Raw genomic sequence first — 22,088 nt, forward strand, 5'->3', positions numbered from 1 at the left:
AATCTTAGCGAGTGGTGATTTACAAACTATGATCGTATCATATCCGTTTTGTATGGTGATGAGCTATTCACTTTTCTTAAACTTGCACTCTGAATCATATTCAAACGCTTACACGAACGACCGATTTCAACAACTGTTTCTATCCGGATTTTTCTTTTATGATTTTTTAAGAAACTCAGAGTCAAACAAATGCTTTAGAGGTCGGACATCGCATTATGATGAAAAATATAGACATGTGCCACGAGTCCTGTTCACCTATAGGGGTGATTAAATTGGATTCGAAGTATGAGGTTTTTGGTATTCATTTATCTTTTTTTTTTAAATCGGAATCTATGTTTTACCAAGTTTTCCGGTAGTCATTTTTATTAAAATCATGAGAATGTCCTATCTAAATTAATTTATTGTCATATTGAGGTCGGGTTGTAGTGATGACACGAGTGCACTGCTCACTACGTAAACGATTATCAAAAAAGTTCATGGGGCTCGTGGTCGTGCTGCTTATAAAACCGTGAGTCCGGGATTCGCTTTGAAAAATCACTAGTGACAACCTTGATGTGGCATGAAATTGGAAGACTGGGTCTAGACCTGCGGTAAACTGGTTGTGGATTAGAGGTGCGATAATCAAGAGACCTAAACATTGCACCATATGACCTAAGTAACTTAGTGTCTTGTCCAAATGATGCCTGTTGACCCACTACTGACTAGGCTCAGTAATGATGGGGAAAATCATTGATTAAAAAAAAAAACATGAAAAAAGAGCACTGCTTCTTTATTTTTATTTTGGCATGTAGGTTTTCATTTTAGCCTGTGGATTTTTTACCCACAGGCTAAAATTAGCCTGTGGTAGAAAAAGTTAATTTCGACCCCTGAGGGGTACCATAGATATGCTATTTCACAAATTATCCATTCTTTAACTGTTTTGTTATACCAAAGATATTATTTATCAGACTTTATTAGGTCACCTGAATAAACTCAGGTGACCTATTGCCTCTTTTCCTAATGTTTGCATGTAGGAGTTATCGTTCGTGTGGGACGGTATCTGTGAATTTCCGGTAAAGAGTATACACAGCACCCAAACACAAATATTTACTTCTTATGGTATGGATTCGCTTAATATTAATACATTGCAGCCTAGCCATTATCTCCTAACACTGCCGTTGAACACATCACAGATTTCCAAAAATTGCAAATACAAATATTTCCTCGAGTAAGTCATTTAAAAGTAGCAACAAACTCAAAGTTGCACAATGTTGTTCGTGTGCGGGACTCGGCGATCGGCTCCATTCTAACAGATAAACACATCGGACATTAAAGATTATAAAGAATTTGTATTCAGGTTGGCCCAAGAAATTGAATGCATTTCCTAAATCAGATCCACCCCTTATGATAACCCTCGATTTACGGCGCAGGATTATTTTGCATACAGTTGAGGTCTTATTAGGCCTAAATATCGATCGCTGAAGATTGCATCGGAGGTAAAATTCTACAATAATGTAATATATATCAAAAAATGAAATGAAATAAACTGTGAAAATATAATAATATTCACAATTTATTCTCCATTACTGCAGACTTCTCTTCTAGCCCCCCTCCCCAATAAACATTGTACCCTGTATGATAAAGTAATTGTCGATTCTATAAAGACAAACCCCTGGACACACCAGAGGTGCAAGCACTGAAGATCTTGTTTGTGAACACAGCAGTAGTATTTAGTTAGTAGGGATGACAATGGGTGAAAATTTGGTAACCAATTAGTCATAAATTCTTTTGACCGATTACAAGTAATTAACCAGTTAAAACTTATACCTTCCTCTTTATATCTACCTAATGTTTTCCTCCCTAAACATCTCCATGAGTCTACTCTGCTATGTTTTTTGCTAAGTTTTACTAAATAAGTACTAAGTCAGATTGTGTTGAAATTAGCATTTATTACAAATGCCAAACAGAATCACAATATTCAAAATATAAATGTCACACTTGTTGGAATTAAAGTAACATTTATCTTATCTAGACTAGCAAATCACACAATTATGGATATGAAAACATAAACAATATAATAATGGAGTACAAATGGCAAAAAAGATGGGGCTATTCTGCATAAAACAGGCCCACCTACCATTATCTATGGATTTTAAGGAAGACACAATACTGGCTCGTAAATTATTATAGTATTTCTTGTTTCCTTCGTCATTCAAATGCATGCCATCTGAAGAATAGACCTGCTGCTGGCTTTCTGCAGACCAAAATCCAGTCAAACGGAAGAAAATGGCACCATCCACATTTGCTAAGTAGCTGGACATTCGGCGGTTTAATTTCTCCGCTCTGTCATTGAACCATGCAGTGTCCACTTGAAAACGTATAAAACGAGTGAGGGCAGTCTATACAATGTTTGTAAAACCACAACTCTTTTTACACGCTTTCTATAACGTAATGTAATTACGAAATCAACCAATTCGCTAAAAATCACATCGACTGTTTTGTTTACATCGCATAGGTCATTTGACACACCCTGTATAAGAACCACGCTGGGTTGCATTTGAGTGATGTAATCTAGACCTCTTGCGAGTATCTGATGAAGACACGCTCCTCTTTTCCCCAAATACGGAACAGCTACATCCTCAGCTTTTAGATTAAAATCCATAGATACACGAATATCATTGTTATGTGCAATAAACTGTTGAAGCCGACACACAAACGAGTGTCCCAGAATCAAAACATCATGAGGCATTCCGTAAGCTGATTCTACGGTTGACCGAGAAAGTCAATACAAATATATACGATCGCAAAACAATATACTTACAGTGTACTTGGTGCATGCAAGTGCTTTGTGAGCTACTTCAAAACTGTTTAAAAGTTTCAGTCTATAAATTACTGACGTGCATATACAAAACAAAGATGGCGAAAGTGATTAAAGAAAGTGGGGTTGAATTACACATAAAACCCAAAAGCTCAACACGTCAAATTCCGGAAAAATTGTTAATAGAATACCGGGTAGTTGTACAATGATTAATCGAGAAGGTATAAATTACTTTATGTTGCACATAAATACAATTAAAATTCTCAATTACTGTATTATTTCATTTTATTTTAGCTTCAGTTTTTTTTTTTAATTCACGAAAAAACAGTATGATGAGTGCTTCGATAAATAAAGACGTGAACAAAAACCGCATGATAGCAAGAATATTTGTAAAAATTCAAAATGTTCACTTTTTGCAACGCCACGCCAGAACGGTGCATCATATGATTATTTTCATTACAATATTTGGCTTCTAGTTTATGTTAAAGAAATAGTTCTATTGTCTTGAAGTTTGTTTACTAGAATTGGTAACGTTGCAAAAATCTGTTCGGACGGCACACGGCACTAAAGTTACTCAGGACGTGCGAGTCCGTTAGATACATAACACAGCTGACATTTCATCTCTTTCTCGTTTAAGTATTACTATGCGTGAAACATTGGGAAGTAACTCCGAAATATGATTTAGTCTGACCTCCATGATTTTTAGGCATACCCCCCCTCCTTCCATTTTTATTTTCAACTTTGTATAATGTTATTATCTTTCTCTGACCAGAAATGTACATACATGTTACTTGTCCGCATTACCATATATTATAATGGTACGAATCGTTGAACTGATTATAAAATCCATGGGGAAATTATACTGACAGCGTCGACTTTAGCAGTGTGATACGAGTACTGCTTGGTAGTTTATTTTATGCAAGCATTATAGAGCCTGATTGGGAACTTTCAAACAGGGTTTCCTACAAAATGGACTATAATTATCGGTATTGCAAGCAATTTTACTTTGAAGATTATTAAATCTGATCAGTCATTAAAAAGGTTAATATTTAAACATCTTGAATATTACGACCCCCCCCCCCCCCCTTTTAAACACATGTAATACAAGCACGACAGTATTTCTTTACTACAGATGACACGGCCAATTGGTTACAAATTTTCTAATTGGTTAGCATTTTTTTAAACCAAGTAATCGGTTAACCGGCTAATCGTTGTTATCCATAGTATTTAACACATGCATATATATTTAAACCAACCAAACTTTGGATACATACCGTCCCGCACGAACAATAACTCGTACAAGCAAGAATTACAAAAATCCGGAATTGCAATCGGTTGTCATCCGTCATCGTGCGTAGTCCCTCGTGCGTTAACAATTGAACATTTTTAACTTCTTCTTGATAACTACCAGTCCAATTCTTTTCAAATTTGGTATGAAGTATCTTTGGGACAAGGGGGACTTAAATAGTAAATTTCAGGTCTCCAGCACCCCTGGGGCCCAAGGGGCGGGGCAGAAACTGCCCAAAATTGACCAATTTTAAAAAATCTTCTTCTCTACAACCGCACATTTGTGGTATCAGATTGGGGCCAAAATGGTCAGTTATTAAATGTGTGAACTATAGACTTCTTCTTGATAACTATCATTCCAAATATTTTCAAATTTGGTATGAAGCATCTTTGAAAGAAGGGGGACATAAATTGTAAATTTCAGGATTTTTTCACCCCTGAGGCCTTAGGGGTGGAGCAAATACTGCCCAAAATTGACCAATTTTCAAAAATCTTCTTCTCAAGAACCACACTCGTAAGAAAAACTGAATGCATAGTGATGTAGAGCAGGAAAGCCTCTACCAAAAATATAAATTTAATGATCCCTGGGGTTCTGACCCCAGGGCGGGGCCAAACTTGGTATATAGTGTTTATGTGTAAAACACTTAAATAACATCTTTTTTAGTGTTATTGATACTAGATTGAAACTAAATGGATATTAAGAAAGAGCAGGTAGTCCTTTACCTAAATTGTAAATTTGATGATCCCTGGGGTAGGGTTTCTGACCCCAGGGTGGGGCCAAACTTAGTATACAGTATTTATCTGTAAGTTGCTGATACTGTATAAAATCTAAATGCATACTTAGGAATAGCAGAAAAGGATGTATAAAAAATGGTGAATTTCACAACCCAGGATTTTGACTCTAGGATGGGTCCAAATTAGTCATATTTAATGTTTTAAAGTTAATACATTAGCTATTATATTTCATCAGTGTATGCACTTTTGAGGGCATTGAAGTTTTAAGAACACATCTTGTTTTATACTTTTGCTGAATGTTAAAATTTAGCTTAGATATTCAGAACAGTAATTTTTTTCTAGATTTCATAGCCCTTGGGAGTAGTGATAATTTTTCACTAGTATTCAGATGACCAATAAGGCCTGTGGGCCTCTTGTTTCTTAAAAATCACCAATTTTCACAAGAAACGTACTAATAAAAAACAAATATTAATGACAGAATTGTTGATTGTCTTATATTTGATGAAAAGCAATCAAAACTGATAATTTTGATAACTTTTACATATTATGTATCACCAATTCTACAAATAAGCAAATATTATTTAACATAATTGGGTAAAATATGACACATACAGTTTTTAAATCCTAGCTATTTTGTCAAAATTTCAATCTTTCAATCTGTATCAAACTTTTGATAAAATTGCTAATGTAGAATTGAATCATATTTTTGTTTAATTTAATTGAAAAAATGTATGGGGTAGTGTACATTAGAACAAAGATTTGAACCATTTGTGTCCCCACCCCCTTCTTACATTGGCATATATTCAAAATAATAACAATATATGATTTCTTATAAAATGCATATTCTTCAATTCATATTTACAAGTTCTATGTATTTATTTTATCATATGATAAATAGTCAGAAAACACAAATAATCTATACATATACATACAATACTAATTCATTTATTACTAAAGAATGTGTAAAACATATGCCCCCTCATCAGCATGTTCTAATTCCCATGAACTTAACCTTTGACCCCAATATTGATAGGCATCTCCCCTTCTTTGTATACATATCCATGGGTCCAAATTTTGTTTGAATAGAATACAAAGTACTTGAGTTATTATCCAGAAACCAATTTTATCAGGGTTTTAAAAAGAGTAAATATATCATATATTTTTATTTAAAGAAACTCATGAAGTCGTTCATCTATTTAGTAGTATTACTGTTTTTTCTATTTTATGATTGACTAAAAACTAACATTGATAATAATACCATTCATTTTTAACAAACTGGTTGTTTGATCACAAACTGCATGTCAGTCTTGTATTTTTAGTTCACCTCAGCCAAAGGCTCAAGCGAGCTTTTCTGATCAAAATTTGTCCATTGTCTGTCAGCGTTGGCATCATTGTAAACTTTTCACATTTTCATCTTCTCCAGATTTCAACCAAACTTGGCACAAAGCATCCTTGGGTGAAGGGCTTTCAAGTTTGTTCAAATGAAGGGCCATGCCCCTTTCAAAGGGGAGATAATCACTAAAATGCAACATTAAGGTAGGGTCATTTAAAAATCTTCTTCTTAAGAACCACTGGGCCAGAGGAGTTGACATGAAGGCTTCCTGATATAGTGTTGATTCAAATTTGTTCAAATCATGGTCTCCAGGGGTAGGTTGGGGCCACAATAGGGGATCAAAGTTTATAGAAATATATAGGGAAAATCTTTAAAAATCTTCTTCTCAAGAACCACAGAGCCAGAAGAGCTAAGATTTACATGATTGATTGAGGTTTTACGCCGTTTTGGCAATATTTCAGCCATTCCACGGCGGTTAACTAATTGAATTATGTTTGGTTGTGAGTGTTTGAGTTTCCCTGATGGCCCCCAGTGAGCCTACTCTTTTTTGAACATCAGGGAAATGATTTACATGAAAGCTTCCTAACATTGCAGATTCAAGTTTGTTAAAATCATGGCCCCCAGAGGTAGGTTGGGGCCACAGTAGGGGATCAAAGTTTTACATGGGAATAAATAGAGAAAATCTTTAAAAATCTTCTTCTCAAGAACCAATGGGCCAGAAGAGCTGACATTTACATGAAAGCTTCCTGACATAGTGCAGATTCAAGTTTGTTCAAATCATGGCCTCCAGGGGTAGGTTGGGGCCACAATAGGGGATCAAAGTTTTACTTAGAAATATTTAGGAAAAATCTTTAAAAATCTTGTTTTGAAGAGCCGTTGGGCAAAAGAAGTTGACATTTACATGAAAGCTTTCTGACATAGTGCAGATTCAAGTTTGTAAAAATCATGACCTCCAGGGGTAGGTTGGGGCCACAATAGGGACTAAGGTTTTACATGCAGATATATATGGAAAGTCCTTCAGATATGGGCCAAGGTGACTCAGGTGAACGATGTGACCTATATGGGCCTCTTGTTGGGATTCAAAATTAAAACACGAATAACTGTAGAAGCAACTAATGAATAAAATAAAATGGCGGCACCCGTATGGATCACAAAATTTTCAGTGAACATATGAAGAGATTATCTCTATTCATTTGCTGATTTTCTCATGTTTTCTTTTACATACATGTTACCTTTAGAACATTGCTTCGCAGACTGACCTTCGGGCCTTTGGCCTAGCTGTCTTAGCTTCGCTCGGTATAAACAAATTTTAACATTATTAAAACTCATTGACAATTACACTTTGAAGGAATGATTAAAATTAATTTTTGATGAAAAATAATTTAATTTTCCTGAACTGATCAGAAACAAATTTATATCAATCTAGTAGCGCAGTATACATGTACTATATAGTCAACAAAATTTTGTTTTAACTAATTTGTACACGAACGACACCCCATAATTCTCTAAATGGGAGAAACCCCCTTTTCCCTTTGGATTATTTTTAATGAATTAAATTCACTGTTTACGTTGGTGATTTTTAGAAACAGGTGGGTATATAGATTACACTTTTTATTAGTCCCTTGCTGTCGAAGTCAAAAGGGACTTTAGGTTTGTGCTCCGTCCTTCAGACTGTCTGTCTGGACCTTGTGGGCAGGATACAGACCAAACTGTAAGCTCCATTACTTTAGGAATTGGTACATTTGATCACTATGATGAGAAGAAGATGCCTAATGTTTTTCAAGGTCAAGGTCATATTACCACTTAGTAGGAAACCCTTGTGGGCAGGATACAAACTGAACCATAAGCTCCAGGATATCACATCTCGATATATTTGATCACCATGATGAGAGGAAGATGCCTCTTGTTTTTCAAGGTCAGAAGTCAAAGGTCAAGGTCATAGTATTACTTTGTAGGAAAACCTTGTAGGCAGGATACAAACCGAACTGTAAGCTCCAGAATATTGTAACTTGATACATTCAATCACCATGATGAGAGGGAAATGCTTATTGTTTTTCAAGGTTAGAGGTCAAAGGTCAAGGTCGCAACATCGCTTAGTTGGAAAACCTTGTAGGCAGGATACAAACTGAACCGTAAGCTCCAGGATATTGAAACTTGGTACATTTGATCACCATGATGAGAGGAAGATATCTATTATTTTTCAAGGTCACAGTTTCACTATTACCACCTTCACACTCACGGATTTTTCTTACGAGTCCTTACGGATCTCCGACTCGTAATCAATCGCAAGCATTTGTAAATCACTCGTCGGTATCCATTAATAACTCGTCACAACTCGCACACACTCGTAAGGATCCGTGAAAGTAGGGGCAAATTTTTGACATGTCAAAAAAATTTAACGATTGTCCACGGATTTTATTTCCCGTTAATAACCCATAAATAACTTGTAACAATCCGCAAGTATCGTAAACTGGTCGCAAGAACATGTAAACTGCTTGTAAGAATCCGTAAAACACTCGTAAAAATGTGTTGTTTTTTTTTTACGAATCTTTGCGGTTAGTTCACGATATGTTACAGATAGTTTACGAGTTCTTTACGGATTATTACAAATGCCTAAGTGATATTTAGGATTTCATTCATGTCGGGTTACAATCGCTTTACGGATTGTTCAGAGTCATTACAAGCGCTTTACGTGTATTAAGACACAATTACTTTACGAGTACATACTTAAACTTTACGATTAAGGAAAGGTATAAAAGATGCAAAATTTGACAGTTTCTTTCAGTTGTTATCAAGACATTAAAGAAGTTACTCATCTTATATACAATATACATACATGCTGTTCCAAGTAATGTCAGTTGTCTAATGATGATACAAAGCTAATTGCAAACACTTTTGAGTCAAAAACGTAAACAATCATAACAAACTCATAACTATTCGTAACAGCACGTTATCAACACGTTAACAGGTCGTGATTTACACGTAAAAGGTAAGCTAAATCGTAAATTTCCATAATATACTCGTAACAATCCCTAAAAAGCTCGTAAAATATCGTAAATTGCTCGTATTTATCCGTATTCACTCGGAACAAATCGTAAATGTTTGCCGTAAATGCATCGCAAGAACTCGTAATAAACTGTAAATGGCCAGTAAATACTCGTAAATACTCTTAAAACATTCTTAAATAGCTCTTTAGAGTGTCTAAATCATGACAATCCGTGTACTTTTAATGGATTTGTGGAATACTTAAGGATCCGTAAGAAAAATCTGTGAATGTGAAGGTACCATTAGTAGGAAAACCTTGTAGGCAGTATACAAACCGAACTATTGGGGCTAGGACCGTCAAACTTTTTACACATACACTTTATGCCAAGTGGAGGATGGCTATTGTTTCTTGAGGTCAAGGTCGTAGTAGCAGGATGCAGACTGATTCGTTGGAGCAAGGACCATTAAACTTGGTACACATACATCTTATGCCAAGTGAAAATATTACGTAAAGAATACATGATTTGTCTTGATTTTTCGATGCTAAGAAAGTATGTCACACCCTGATGATTGCTCATACTTCTTGAAGGCAAGTTCTACAAATCATGGTGTAAGAAAATCACCCAATATTAGCTTTTCACGGGCGTATTATGTACCATTGGTGGTACTCTTGTTAAAAATTGTGAATTTAATGATTTTGAACATACAAATGTAGAGCATTCTTGTAATTACTTATAACAACATGTTTTATTAATCAAATTGATATTATTTGTTGAAAGGTTTTTCCTTTAATTTATCAACTTACATTATCTTTTATGGCATGATACAATGTATCTATGATGTATTATAGATATTCACTTGTATTAAAGATTCTTTGTAGGTTGTGTATTTGTTCTTTGTATGAACCTCTTTGTTTCATTTTACCCTGTAGGATATACATTTGATTTGCAATCTCTTAAACAATCTCAAGGATACAAAGTGGATGACAGGGTGGACCACATATTTACCTTGAATGTGTGTGCACCTGTAACAGGAACTCCATGCAATGCCAAATCAGGTATTTGAGAGTTTTAAAAAATTTTGGTTTTGAAGAAAATACCTGCAATTTTAGAATAGTGATGAATAAAGCATTTGATAAGGAAACTTAACATTGGATTACTTGTTGGCCAATGTAGGTAAATGTGTCACATCTAATAATCAAAAATCCATTTTCTTTGATAAAATTCTACCTGTAAAGTATGAACTGAGAATGTCCAATGTGTTATGAGCACTTAATCGATACATTGGTAGGCACCTGCCAAGTGGAAACCAAAGGAGAAAAGAGATCATTTAATGCTGGAAACGTTAATGCCAATCTACAATATAATGATGGCATCTTATTTCTGAACTACACGGGGGGAGACAAATGTCATAACAATCAGTTTGAACGGAATACCATCATCAGCTTTATTTGTTCCTCTGGCACTGGCCATGGTCAGCCTGAATTCATTGCTGAAACAGGGGACTGTACTTATCAGTTTGTCTGGCACACCGAGCTGGCTTGTGAAGAACAGGTAAGAAGACTGAGTAATGGCACATCAGTCCTACAATTGTTGTTGCACATTATCTATAGCACTGCTAACACAATTCACAGCTTCATCATTCTTGTTGCCAGCATCTATTTTTTTTCGCACTCCAATTCTTTTCACATCTTTGGGACAAAGGGGACATGAATTGTAAATTTCAAGACTCCTGCTCTCCTAGGTTCTGACTCCAGGGTGGGACCAAATTTGATAAATAGTGTTTATGTGTAAAACATTTAAAAAACATCTTCTTTAATGCTATTGATACTAAATTGAAACTAAATGGATATTTAGGAGAAGAATTATAAATTTCATGATCCCAGGTTAGGGGTTTTGGCATTGGGGTGGGACCAAAATGGTCTGACTCAGTGTTTAAATATGTTAACAATTGAAAATCTTATCTTCTTGGTAGTTATACCATTTCAATTTTTTTTAAAGTGGGTATGAAGCATCTTTGGGACAAGGGGACATAAATTGTAAATTTCAGGACTCCTTTTTCCCAAAGCCTTTGGGATGAGGCAAAACTGCCAAAAATTGACCAATTTTTCAAAATCTTCTTCTCTGCAACCGCATATCTTTCAGAAAAACTAAATGCACATAGTGATGTAGAGCAGCAGGGCAAGGCTTTTACCAAAATTGTAAATTTCATGATCCCCTGGGTAGAGATGCTAACTCCAGGGTTGAACCAAACTTGTTATGTATAGTGTATATGTGCAAAACATTTGAATGATATCTTCTTTAATGCTATTAATACTAAACTGAAACTAAATAGATATTTAGAGGAAGTAGGGAGTCCTTTACCAAAATCATAAATTTCATGATCCTTGGGGTAAGGGTTTTGGTTTTAGGGTGGAGCCAAAATTATTATTATAGTGATTATAATTGTCTTTATGACTCAAGTGACTGATAAGGCCTGTGGGCCTCTTGTTGTAACATTTTGGGATTTTTAGGCTCCTCGAAAATTTTCAGGGAGGCATGTAGTCGCTGTCATGTCTGTCCCTCTGTCTGTGCATTCGTCAGAGCTCATGTCTCCGAAACCTTTCATCAGGAATTGATATAATTGATCATAAATGTTCCTTAAGACAAGGACTTTTGGACCAAGGTCTCTCAAGGTCATTTTGGAAAGATAAAAGTTACTCGGAACATATGCTTTATATACAAGGGCTGTTCGATATGTGATGTGTATTGTACCACAGTGTGATAACGCTTTGCACGATTTCTTGGATGATGATACTCTTTCCAACAGTATAAACACGAGCCTTCAGCTCCACATGGTTTTAAACTTATAGTCATTTCAATAAAGCCAGTCGTTGACCACTGTTGTAAAAAATGGTTGAAGAGCAGGTTTAGAATATTGAAGAAATTAGAGCTTATATAAAAGTTCTCACAAAACTCTGTAATTCGGTAATGCAGATTTTTAGCCGAGTTGCAATGAAGTTGAACTCGACTATTGGTTTGGTGATGCGGGCGGGCGGTTGGGCGTCAACAATTGGTTTCCGGATGATAACTCAAAAAGTTTACAATATAATCAAATGAAACTTTGATATATTGTTGGGTACTAGGTAAGGAAGACCCCTATTGATTTTGGAGAAAAATGGTCAAAGCTCAAGGTCACAGTGACCGAAAATAGAATGAAAATTTCAGAAAAATTTGGTTTCCGGATAATAATTCAGAAAGTTTAAATCCAAATCAAATGAAACTTTGATATATTGTTGGGTACCAGGTAAGGAAGACCCCTATTGATTTTGGAGAAAATAAGTCAAAGGTGAGGGTCACAGTGACCGAATATAGAATGAAAATTTCAGAAAAATTTGGTTTCCGGATGATAACTCAGAAAGTTTAAATCCGAATCAAATGAAACTTTGATATATTGTTGGGTACCAGGTAAGGAAGACCCCTATTGATTTTGGAAAAAATAGGTCAAAGGTCAAGGTCACTGACCGAAAATAGATTTAAAATTCCAAAAAAATTTGGTTTCCGGAGGATAACTCAAATTTTTTTAATTTGAATCAAATGAAACTTGGATATATTGTTGGATACCAGATTTTGGAGAAAAAAGGTCAAAGGTCAAGGTCACAGTGACTGAAAATAGATTGAAAACTTCAGACAAATATGGTTTCTGGACAGTAACTCGAAAAGTTTAGAACTGAAATTAGTTCTTCACAATTATAGATATGCCACATCATTCCTGACATGTATCCCATGCAACTCGGCTCATGCACCCCTGGGTGCATACATTGATTTTTACTGATTTGGGGGAAGATTATAGGTCTGATAAGGTATCTTATGAGACAGTTCGTAGGTAGAGAAAAAAAATTCTGACTGGCACAGAGTCCATCAAAGATGCAGCAAAATCTGGCTGACAATGTTGTAAGGGAGGTAATCCCTACATATGTGAGCTCTTAATTCAATAACCTTGTTCAATAATCATTATATTACTTTAAGAAGTAATTACACTTATTTTTCATAAAATGTAGCTACATAGCAATTAATATGAATACTTCTTTTGTTTGATATAAATATATGCATTATTATACTACACCTTTTGCAAAGGCTTAACAAGCACATCACAGAACAGATAGAGGAATTGTCTCATGGGAATGATAATCTAAGCTGATGGTGATTGAAGCAGTTTAATCTGTCTATCCAATTAAGATTCCATTAGCCCCTTGGGAGTAATCCATGGTGTTTCAGAGTTCAGCTGAAGATTCAAAGATCATTTTGATAAGAACTCAATTACATTTGTCCATGCAGTTAAAGATTAATCAATGAGTAATGAGTATGATCTTTGTACAACCTCAAATAAGTTATTCATACCATGTGAAAATGATCTAAATATATTAATAAAATGAAAATATATTTTGGAATATTTCTGTAGTTAATTAAACAATTCAAGAGATATATTGACAAGTCAATTGCAATGTGCAAAAGACACATTGCAAGGAATAAACTTGATTTTACCTCAGACCTAAAAGCAATGATATCAGTGCAATCTTTGCACCAATTAAGGTTGACATGATTTTGTGTCATGCACTTTTATCAGATTTTAATGAATAAACCTTTGATTGGCGCATCATGTGCCATGGTGGTGCATTTTATTGTATAAAAAGATATGGACGAAAATGTGTACAAAATTTACATAAAAAATTGTGGCACTTTTTCAATCCCAACCGAGTTCCAGCACTAATTTGAATGTGATTTAGCACATCTATAAAGTCAACTCTGCAATCGGTGAAAATTTCAACTTGATATATTAAATAGTTTTTAGCTCACCTGAGCTAAAAGCTCGAGTGAGCTTTTCTGATCACCCGTATCCCGGCGTCCGTCCATCTGTCCGTCTGTAAACTTTAACATTTTTGACTTCTTCTCAAAAACCACTGGGCCAATTTCAACCAAAGTTGGCACAAAGCATCCTTAGGTAAAGGGAATTCTAAATTGTTGAAATAAAGGGCCAGGCCACCTTCCAAGGGGAGATAATCAAGAAAAGGTAAAAATAGAGTAGGGTCATTAAAAAATCTTCTTCTCAAGAACCACTGGGCCAGAAAAGATGAAATTTATAGATAAGCTTTATTAGGTAGTGCAGATTCTAAATTGTTAAAATCATAGCCCCCGGGGGTCGGATGGGGCCACAATAGGGGATCAAAGTTTTACATACAAATATATAGGGAAAATCTTTAAAAATATTCTTCTCAAGAACCATTGGGCCAAAGAAGTTCACATTTACATGAAAGCTTCCTGACATAGTGTAGATTCAAGTTTGCAAAAACCATGGCCTCCAGGGGTAGGTTTGGGGCCATAATAGGGACTAAGGTTTTACATGCAAATATATATGGAAAGTCTTCTGATATGGACCAAGGTGACTCAGGTGAGCGATGTGGCCCATGGGCCTCTTGTTGAGGACACCATCTGGATTAATGAAATGATTTTCAATGGATTTTAACATTTAATATAAAATCACCACAACTGACACTCTTTATTTGTAATGTAGGTAAGGTGCTCTGTAGAGAAAGACGACTACACCATAGACTTGTCTCCCTTGATCAAAAGGTCTGGCCACCATCTTGCTGTGTCAACATTTGGACAAGGAGCTACAACAAATGGCACATTTTACATCAATATATGCCGACCTCTGAACCCCATATATGGCAAACTTTGCCCTCCTGGGGCTAGTATATGCTGGGACAGAGTAGGAAAGCCACCTGTTGTAAGTGCACTAACAGTGGTAAACAAAAAAATAATTTTGTTTTCCTTTAGTTTTTAGGTCACCCGAGTCAATCAAGTGACCCATTGCTGTTCCATTCTCATGCATTAACAATCGAACATTTTTTTGTCCCCCACCTTAACGCGGAAGGGGACATAGAAATACCTGTGTCCGTGTTTCCGTCCGTCCCACTTCACTTTGTGGACGCAACTCCTCAGAAATCGCTCAACGGATTTTGTTCATATTTTGTAGGATTGTTAGTCACCATGTGTAGTTGATCATAAAATGCTGCCATTTTGATTCGACAATTTTTACAGGAGTTATGGAACTTTGTTGAATTTGTATATGCTACACTATAGGAACACTTTGTGAACGCAACTCCTCAGAAACCGCTCAACGGATTTCGTTCATATTGTGTAGGATTGTTAATCACCATATGTAGTTGATCATATTGTGCCGTCATTTTGATTCGACAAACATTACAGGAGTTATGGGACTTTGTTGAATTTGTACATGCTAGACTATAGGAACACTTTGTGGACACAACTCCTCTGAAACCGCTGAACGGATTTTGTTCAAAATTTGTAGGATTGTTAGTCACCATATGTAGTTGATCATATTGCGCCATCATTTTGATTCGACAAATTTTACTGGAGTTATGGAACTTTTTTGCTTCAACTTTTTTTTGCGGCGGTGGGGGACATGGTTATGTGTAGCAATCTTGTAACTTTTTGATAACTACTTTTCCAATTCTTTCCAAATTTGGTATGAAGTAGGCGGCAAGGGGTACATAAATTATAAATTGCAGGAAACCTGCATCCCTGGGGCTTTAAGGATAGGGCAAAAAACTGCCAGAAATTGACCATTTTTAGCTCTTCTGAGCCAAAGGCTCAAAGAGCTAATGCTATGGCCATTTGTGCGGTGTGCATAAACTTTTTAGTAAAAGGGCTATAACTCAAGAACCCCTTGGCCAATTTCTTTCAAATTTGGTACAGGGTATCATTGGCCCAAGGGCTTTCATACATACTAAATAGAGGGATGTGACCCTTTAACAAGGGGAGATAATCAGGAAAATACAAACAAAAGTAGTGGTTGCTAAAAAATCTTCTTCTCAAGAACCACAGGGCAGATTATCACCAAACTTACACATAAGAATGAGGATATGTTGTAGATTAAAAATTGTTCAAGGCATTACCCTGGGGCAAAGGGCGTGATCTCAAGGTCACTTCAAAGTTGACCTAAATTTAAAATTTTTTTAAATTCCTTAAATCTTAGATATTTTAGTCATTATAAGGACTAGGATCGTCAAATTTTGACAGTTGATGCATCTTAGGACCTTGTGTCAAGTTGTCTCAAAAGTAGGTCACGGTGACCTACTTTTTGAATTTTGCAGGTATTTATTTTAAAAATTAATTTTGATGCATATCTTGGACACTTTGAAGCCTATGATCATCAAAACTTGTCAGTTGGTGGATCATGGGACCTTGAAATGCGTCAACTGAAAAATAGGTCACCGTGACCTACTTTCTGAATTTTATGGCTTATGATTTATAGATATATTTTAAGTTGTTATTTCAAATACCGAGAGGTTTAGAATCATCAAATCTTGTAAGTTGATGCATCTTGAGGCCTTGAAACATATTTATAAAAAAGTAGGTCACAGTGACCTACTTTTTGAATTTTGCAGATATTCAAATTTCACATTTTCAATTTTAGATGCATATTTTGGACACTGTAAAACCTAGGATCATCAAACTTTGTCAGTTGATGCGTCTTCGTCTTCGGTTTGTGTCGACCAAAAAGTAGGTCACTGTGACCTACTTTTGGTATTTGACAGCTAAATTACTATATTTCAGACACTATTTGACCTACAATCATCAAACTTTGACAGTTGATGCATCTTGAGTCAACGGAGTGTGTCGACCAAAAAGTAGGTCACCTTGACCTACTTTTGGAATTGGACACCTATATTTATATATTTCAGATACTATTTGACCTACAGTCATCAAACTTTGTCAGTTGATGCGTCTTGCATGTTCAAAGGGTGTTGACCAAAAAGTAGGTCACCTTGACCTACTTTTGGAATTGGACGGCTATATTTATATAATTCAGATACTATTTGACCTACAGTCATCAAACTTTGTCAGTTGTTGGGTCTTGCATGTTTGAAGGGTGTTGACGAAAAAGTAGGTCACCTTGACCTACTTTTGGAATTTGACGGCTATATTTATATATTTCAGATACTATTTGACCTACAGTCATCAAACTTTGTCAGTTGATGGGTCTTGCATGTTCGGAGTTCGATGACCAAAAAGTAGGTCACCATGACCTACGATTGGAATTTGACAGCTATATTTCAATATTCAGATACTAATTGGCTTAAAATCATCAAACTTTGTCAGTTGATATTTCTTGGGTTCTCAAAATGTGTAAACCAAAAAGTAGGTCACATTGACCTACTTTTTTTGAATTCTTAGGATTTAACTAAAGATTTAGAATACTAAGAGGCTAAGAATAGAAATGGTGGGGTTGTACAATTTATCAGAAGAGCGATTCTAGGCCCTTGGGCCTCTTGTTTTTAAAACAATATCTCTTCTACCATACATCCGTAAGAAAAGTCCCAATGTTTTAAGGGTGGTAATCACTACATATGTTAGAGAGTAATGCAGTAACCCTGTTTAATAATCATTGCATAAAGAAATACACTTTTTATTCCCATAAAATGTAGCTACATAACAATTAATATGAATGTACTTTTGTTTCTAACGTTAATGATATAATTGTACTAAAAAATTTGCAAAGACTTAACAAGCACATATCAGAACAGATAGAGGAATTGTCTCATGGGAATGATAATCTAAGCTGATGGTGATTGAAGCAGTTTAATCTGGCTGTCCAATTAAGATTCAGTTAGCCCCTTGGGAGTAAGCCATGGTGTTTCAGAGTTTAGCTGGAGATTCAAAGATAATTTTGATAAATTACAGTTAAAGATTAATTGATGAACATGTATCTTTGTGAAAGAAATGATCTATAAATATATGTAAGAAAATAACACTTTATTGATGTCATTTTAATATATGATGCATGCACTGTCATGTACAATGTATTTGATTTTTATTTTCTTTGAAATTAAGACATAGATTTATTTTTACGACAATTTAAGATATCACAAATTAGCTTTGAAAAAATGCCACACACAAAAATCCCCATTGAAGATGTGCATGTGTCTCTTTGAAAGTGATAAGACATTTTTCGAAGAAAAAAAATTAAACATGTCATTTTTTAAGCATGTCTTATTAAGGTCTTCCGTTGTTACCTTCTACTGATTGTGCTGGTTAAGATTATTCTTATTATTCTTTTTTTTCTTCTTTTTCCTAGACGCTAACTTTGAAGCTTCATATCTCGCTCATTTCTGCATGGATTTTGCTCAAATTTTCAGGGTTTATAAACTTTACAGAACAATTTTAAAATCATGTACTACATTTCAGAAATTCCTTTCTGTTCACGAGTTATTCCCCTTTGAATGAAATTTTAGGGGCTTTGGTTTCCAGACAAAGGCTCCAAGACTATAAGCTTGAGCAGAAATTGCATTGAAAATGAAAAGTAGGAGCGTTGTAGTTGTGCACATCGTTTTTGGTTTTTTGATTACAGCGTTCGAAATGGTGGTTGACAGGGTTAAAAAATTAGGACGCCTAAAGGAGCAAAAAATTACACATATTTTCTTCTGTATATTTTAAACTAAAAATATTTTGTTAAGACGTGTAGAACAAAAGTTGTGCAAAATGTAGAGCTTTCTTTTGATATCCCTAAAAAGGGGCTGGCCCCTTAAATTAGGGATCTGGGGATCTTCAAAGTTTTCGCTTTATAACTCAAAAACAGTAAATATTTCGATATGGCTTTCGCTGGAAAAGTTGTTCTTTAACAACTTATTGATCTCATAAACATAATATATTGGTCGAGTATTGTGTTATATATGAGTAAAATGTGTGAACCAGGGCATGTACACAAAGTAAACATTGTCGTCCTAAATATAACACAGAATGTTATGGTTTTGATCATATTGGATTTTTCGAATAATTCAGTCTTTCCGGAGATGTATATACTTGTTTATACGTCCCTGGTCTTACGTTTGATTTGTTTTAAATTCAAAACTCTAGAGCATTGAGTCAGGCATCAATTTTAGAATCTGCAATTTAATATACAGTTCGTTTCTCAATCATGTCTAATTGAATGTGTGTTTAATATCGGTGATTCATCGCTGCTGGACTAGCGATCTGTGATTTCACACTACTTTAACTGAACACACAAGCTTTACTCAAATTCTTCGTTGTGAAAAAGAAAATGGATACATTTTACAAACATAACAAATTATTTCTGAACATGTTTTGAAATCAATAGTTTATAATCATGATTAACCAAATCTAAACATGCGTATAGAATATTCAGAAACCCATGGCCGACCAGTCTCATTTCAAATGATTTGTTGTTTTATTGTTTAAAAACAATGACTTTGATAAAACATTGATTCAGAACTCCTGGTCCAAATTATGTAACTTCGGCACATGCCCCTGGCGTGAAATTCATACGCGACTTCTGTGCGCACTGTGTACATAATATACCTACATGTATTTACGCATAGAGATATTAAAGTTTAAAACAATATTCAAGGTTTGAGAGCAATTTATTTGATTTGTATGTATAAATAATTCAAACTCGATGAATTATTCTCTTCAGTCTGAATATTATGCTATCATAATTTTGTTGTATGATAATATATTGGTAACAGCTATAAACCTTTATTGTATGTCCTGAGCCATAAATTTCATAAATTTAAATAGTAATTTTTTCTTCATTATTGGAACTGAAAAGTTAAATGCTGAAAGAATTTAATCCCACATACACGCACGCCTCAAAGGACTGATTCGTGGAATGAGATCATACACGCATGTACTTGAGTAGTATAAAGTAGTATGAATTTATTAAACACCTTATGATAAAAATTTATAGTACACTTTTATAGCTTCATTTCAATGATATATATTAAATTCTCAAACTATTTCATAATTACATACGAGAAGTCAGAATCGCCAGCGTAGCCAAACTACTTATATCATTACAGTACTTATCTTCCTGTCACAGTTGATTATCTTTATGCCCCCCTTTGAAAAAGAGGGTGCATATTGTTTTGCAACTGTCGGTCGGTCTGTAGACCATGTGTTGTCCGCTCAATATCTTTCGACCCCTTAGCTTGATAACAACCAAACTTGGTACAGGAGTTGCCCCTGGAGAGTAGATGATCCTTATTGATTTTCAGGTCACATGGTGAAAGGTCAAGGTCAAACTGCTGGTCTTTACCCCATGTGGTAGACCATGTGTTGTCCACTCAATAACTTTTGACCCCTATGCATGATAACTACCAAACTTGGTACAAGGGTTGCCCTTGGAGAGTAGATGATCCCTATTGACCTTCAGGTCACATGGTCAAGGTCAAACCTCTGGTCTTAAGCCCATGTGTTGTCCGCTCAATATCTTTTGACCCCTTTGCTTGATAATAGCCAAAATTGATACAGAGGCTTTCCTTAGAGAATAGATGATCCCTATGGATTTTTAGGTCACGTGGTCAAAGGTCAAGGTCGAACTGCTGGTCTTAACCCCATGTGGTAGACCATGAGTTGTCCGCTCAATATCTTGAGAACCATTCACTTGATTGTAATGATATTTCATATGTGGGTTGGTTATAAAAAGAAGAGGACCCCTATTGTTTTTCAGGTCAAAAGATTAAAGGTCAAGGGTCAATCTACTCTGGACATAGGAATATACTGTCCGCTCAATATCTTGAGAACCCTTTGCTTGACAGACATCAGACTTGGTACACTGGTACATCATCAGGAGAAGATGACCCCTATTGATTTTGAGGTCATATGGTCAAAGGTCAAGGGTCAAACTGGGCATAGGAATATACTGACCATTCAATGTCTAGAGAACCCTTTGCTTGACAGACATCAAACTTGGTACGCCAGTACATCTTCAGAAGAAGATGACCCCCATTGATTTTGAGGTCACATGGTCAAAGGTCAAGGGTCAAACTGGACATAGGAATATACTGTCCGTCAAATATCTGGAGAACCCTTTGCTTGACAGACATCAAACTTGATACACTGGTACATCTTCAAGAGAAGATGACCCCTATTGATTTTGAGGTCACATGGTCAAAGGTCAAGGGTCAAACTTGACATGGGAATATACTGTCTGCTCAGTATCTTGAGAACCCTTTTCTTGACAAACATCAAACTTGGCACACTGATACGACTTCAGGAGAAGACGACCACTATTGATTTTGAGGTCACATGGTCAAAGGTCAAGGGTCAAACTGGACATAGGAATATATTGACCACTGAATGTCTCAAGAATCCTTTGCTTGACAGACATCAAACTTGGTACACTGGTATATCTTTAGAAGAAGATGACCCATATTGATTTTGAGGTCACATGGTCAAAGGTCAAGGGTCAAACTGGACATAGGAATATACTGTCCAGTCAATATCTTGAGAACCCTTTGCTTGACAGACATCAAACTTGGTACACTGGTACATCTTCAGGAAAATATGACCCCTATTGAATTTGAGGTCACATGGTCAAAGGTCAAGGGTCAAACTGGACATAGGAATATACTGTCTGTTCAATATCTTGAGAACCCTTTGCTTGACAGACATCAACTTGGTACACTGGTACATCATCAGGAGAAGATGACTACTAATGAATTTGAGGTCACATGGTCAAAGGTCAAGGGTCAAACTGGACATAGGAATATACTGTCCCTTCAATATCTGGAGAACCCTTTGCTTGACAGACATCAAACTTGGTACACTGGTACATCTTCAGGAGTTGATGACCCCTATTGATTTTTAGGTCACATGGTCAATCCACTCTTGACATAGGAAGATATTGTCTGCTCAATATTTTGAATTGATGATACTACTCTCAATTAAATGATGTGTGTGTGTGTGTGTGTGTGTGTATAACCCTTTTCAATTTTGCACCATGGGGGGCATATGTGTTTTACAAACATCTCTTGTCTTTTTAAGAACTTAACTTGTATTCGTCTTTTGTAAAATCACTGGATAAGTATATCAAATAATTTTTCCCAGGGTGATGTTATGTATAATATATCAAGAGGGAAAGAAGGCG

The 22,088-nt window shown here is 35.6% G+C and overlaps 1 protein-coding gene across 1 annotated transcript in view; it reads left to right on the forward strand.

Annotated features, from left to right (window-relative positions):
* Positions 1-22,088, forward strand: part of LOC125676439 (cation-independent mannose-6-phosphate receptor-like) — a 206,367-nt gene that overhangs the window by 98,826 nt on the left and 85,453 nt on the right. The window contains exons 26-28 of the mRNA XM_056158098.1: positions 10,069-10,194; positions 10,428-10,690; positions 14,688-14,903. Of these exons, the coding sequence (XP_056014073.1) occupies positions 10,069-10,194; positions 10,428-10,690; positions 14,688-14,903 (605 nt within the window). The remainder of the gene's footprint in view (positions 1-10,068; positions 10,195-10,427; positions 10,691-14,687; positions 14,904-22,088) is intronic.

Source organism: Ostrea edulis, chromosome 3, assembly GCF_947568905.1.
Source record: "Ostrea edulis chromosome 3, xbOstEdul1.1, whole genome shotgun sequence".
In the NCBI taxonomy this organism is placed as follows: Eukaryota; Metazoa; Mollusca; class Bivalvia; order Ostreida; family Ostreidae; genus Ostrea; species Ostrea edulis.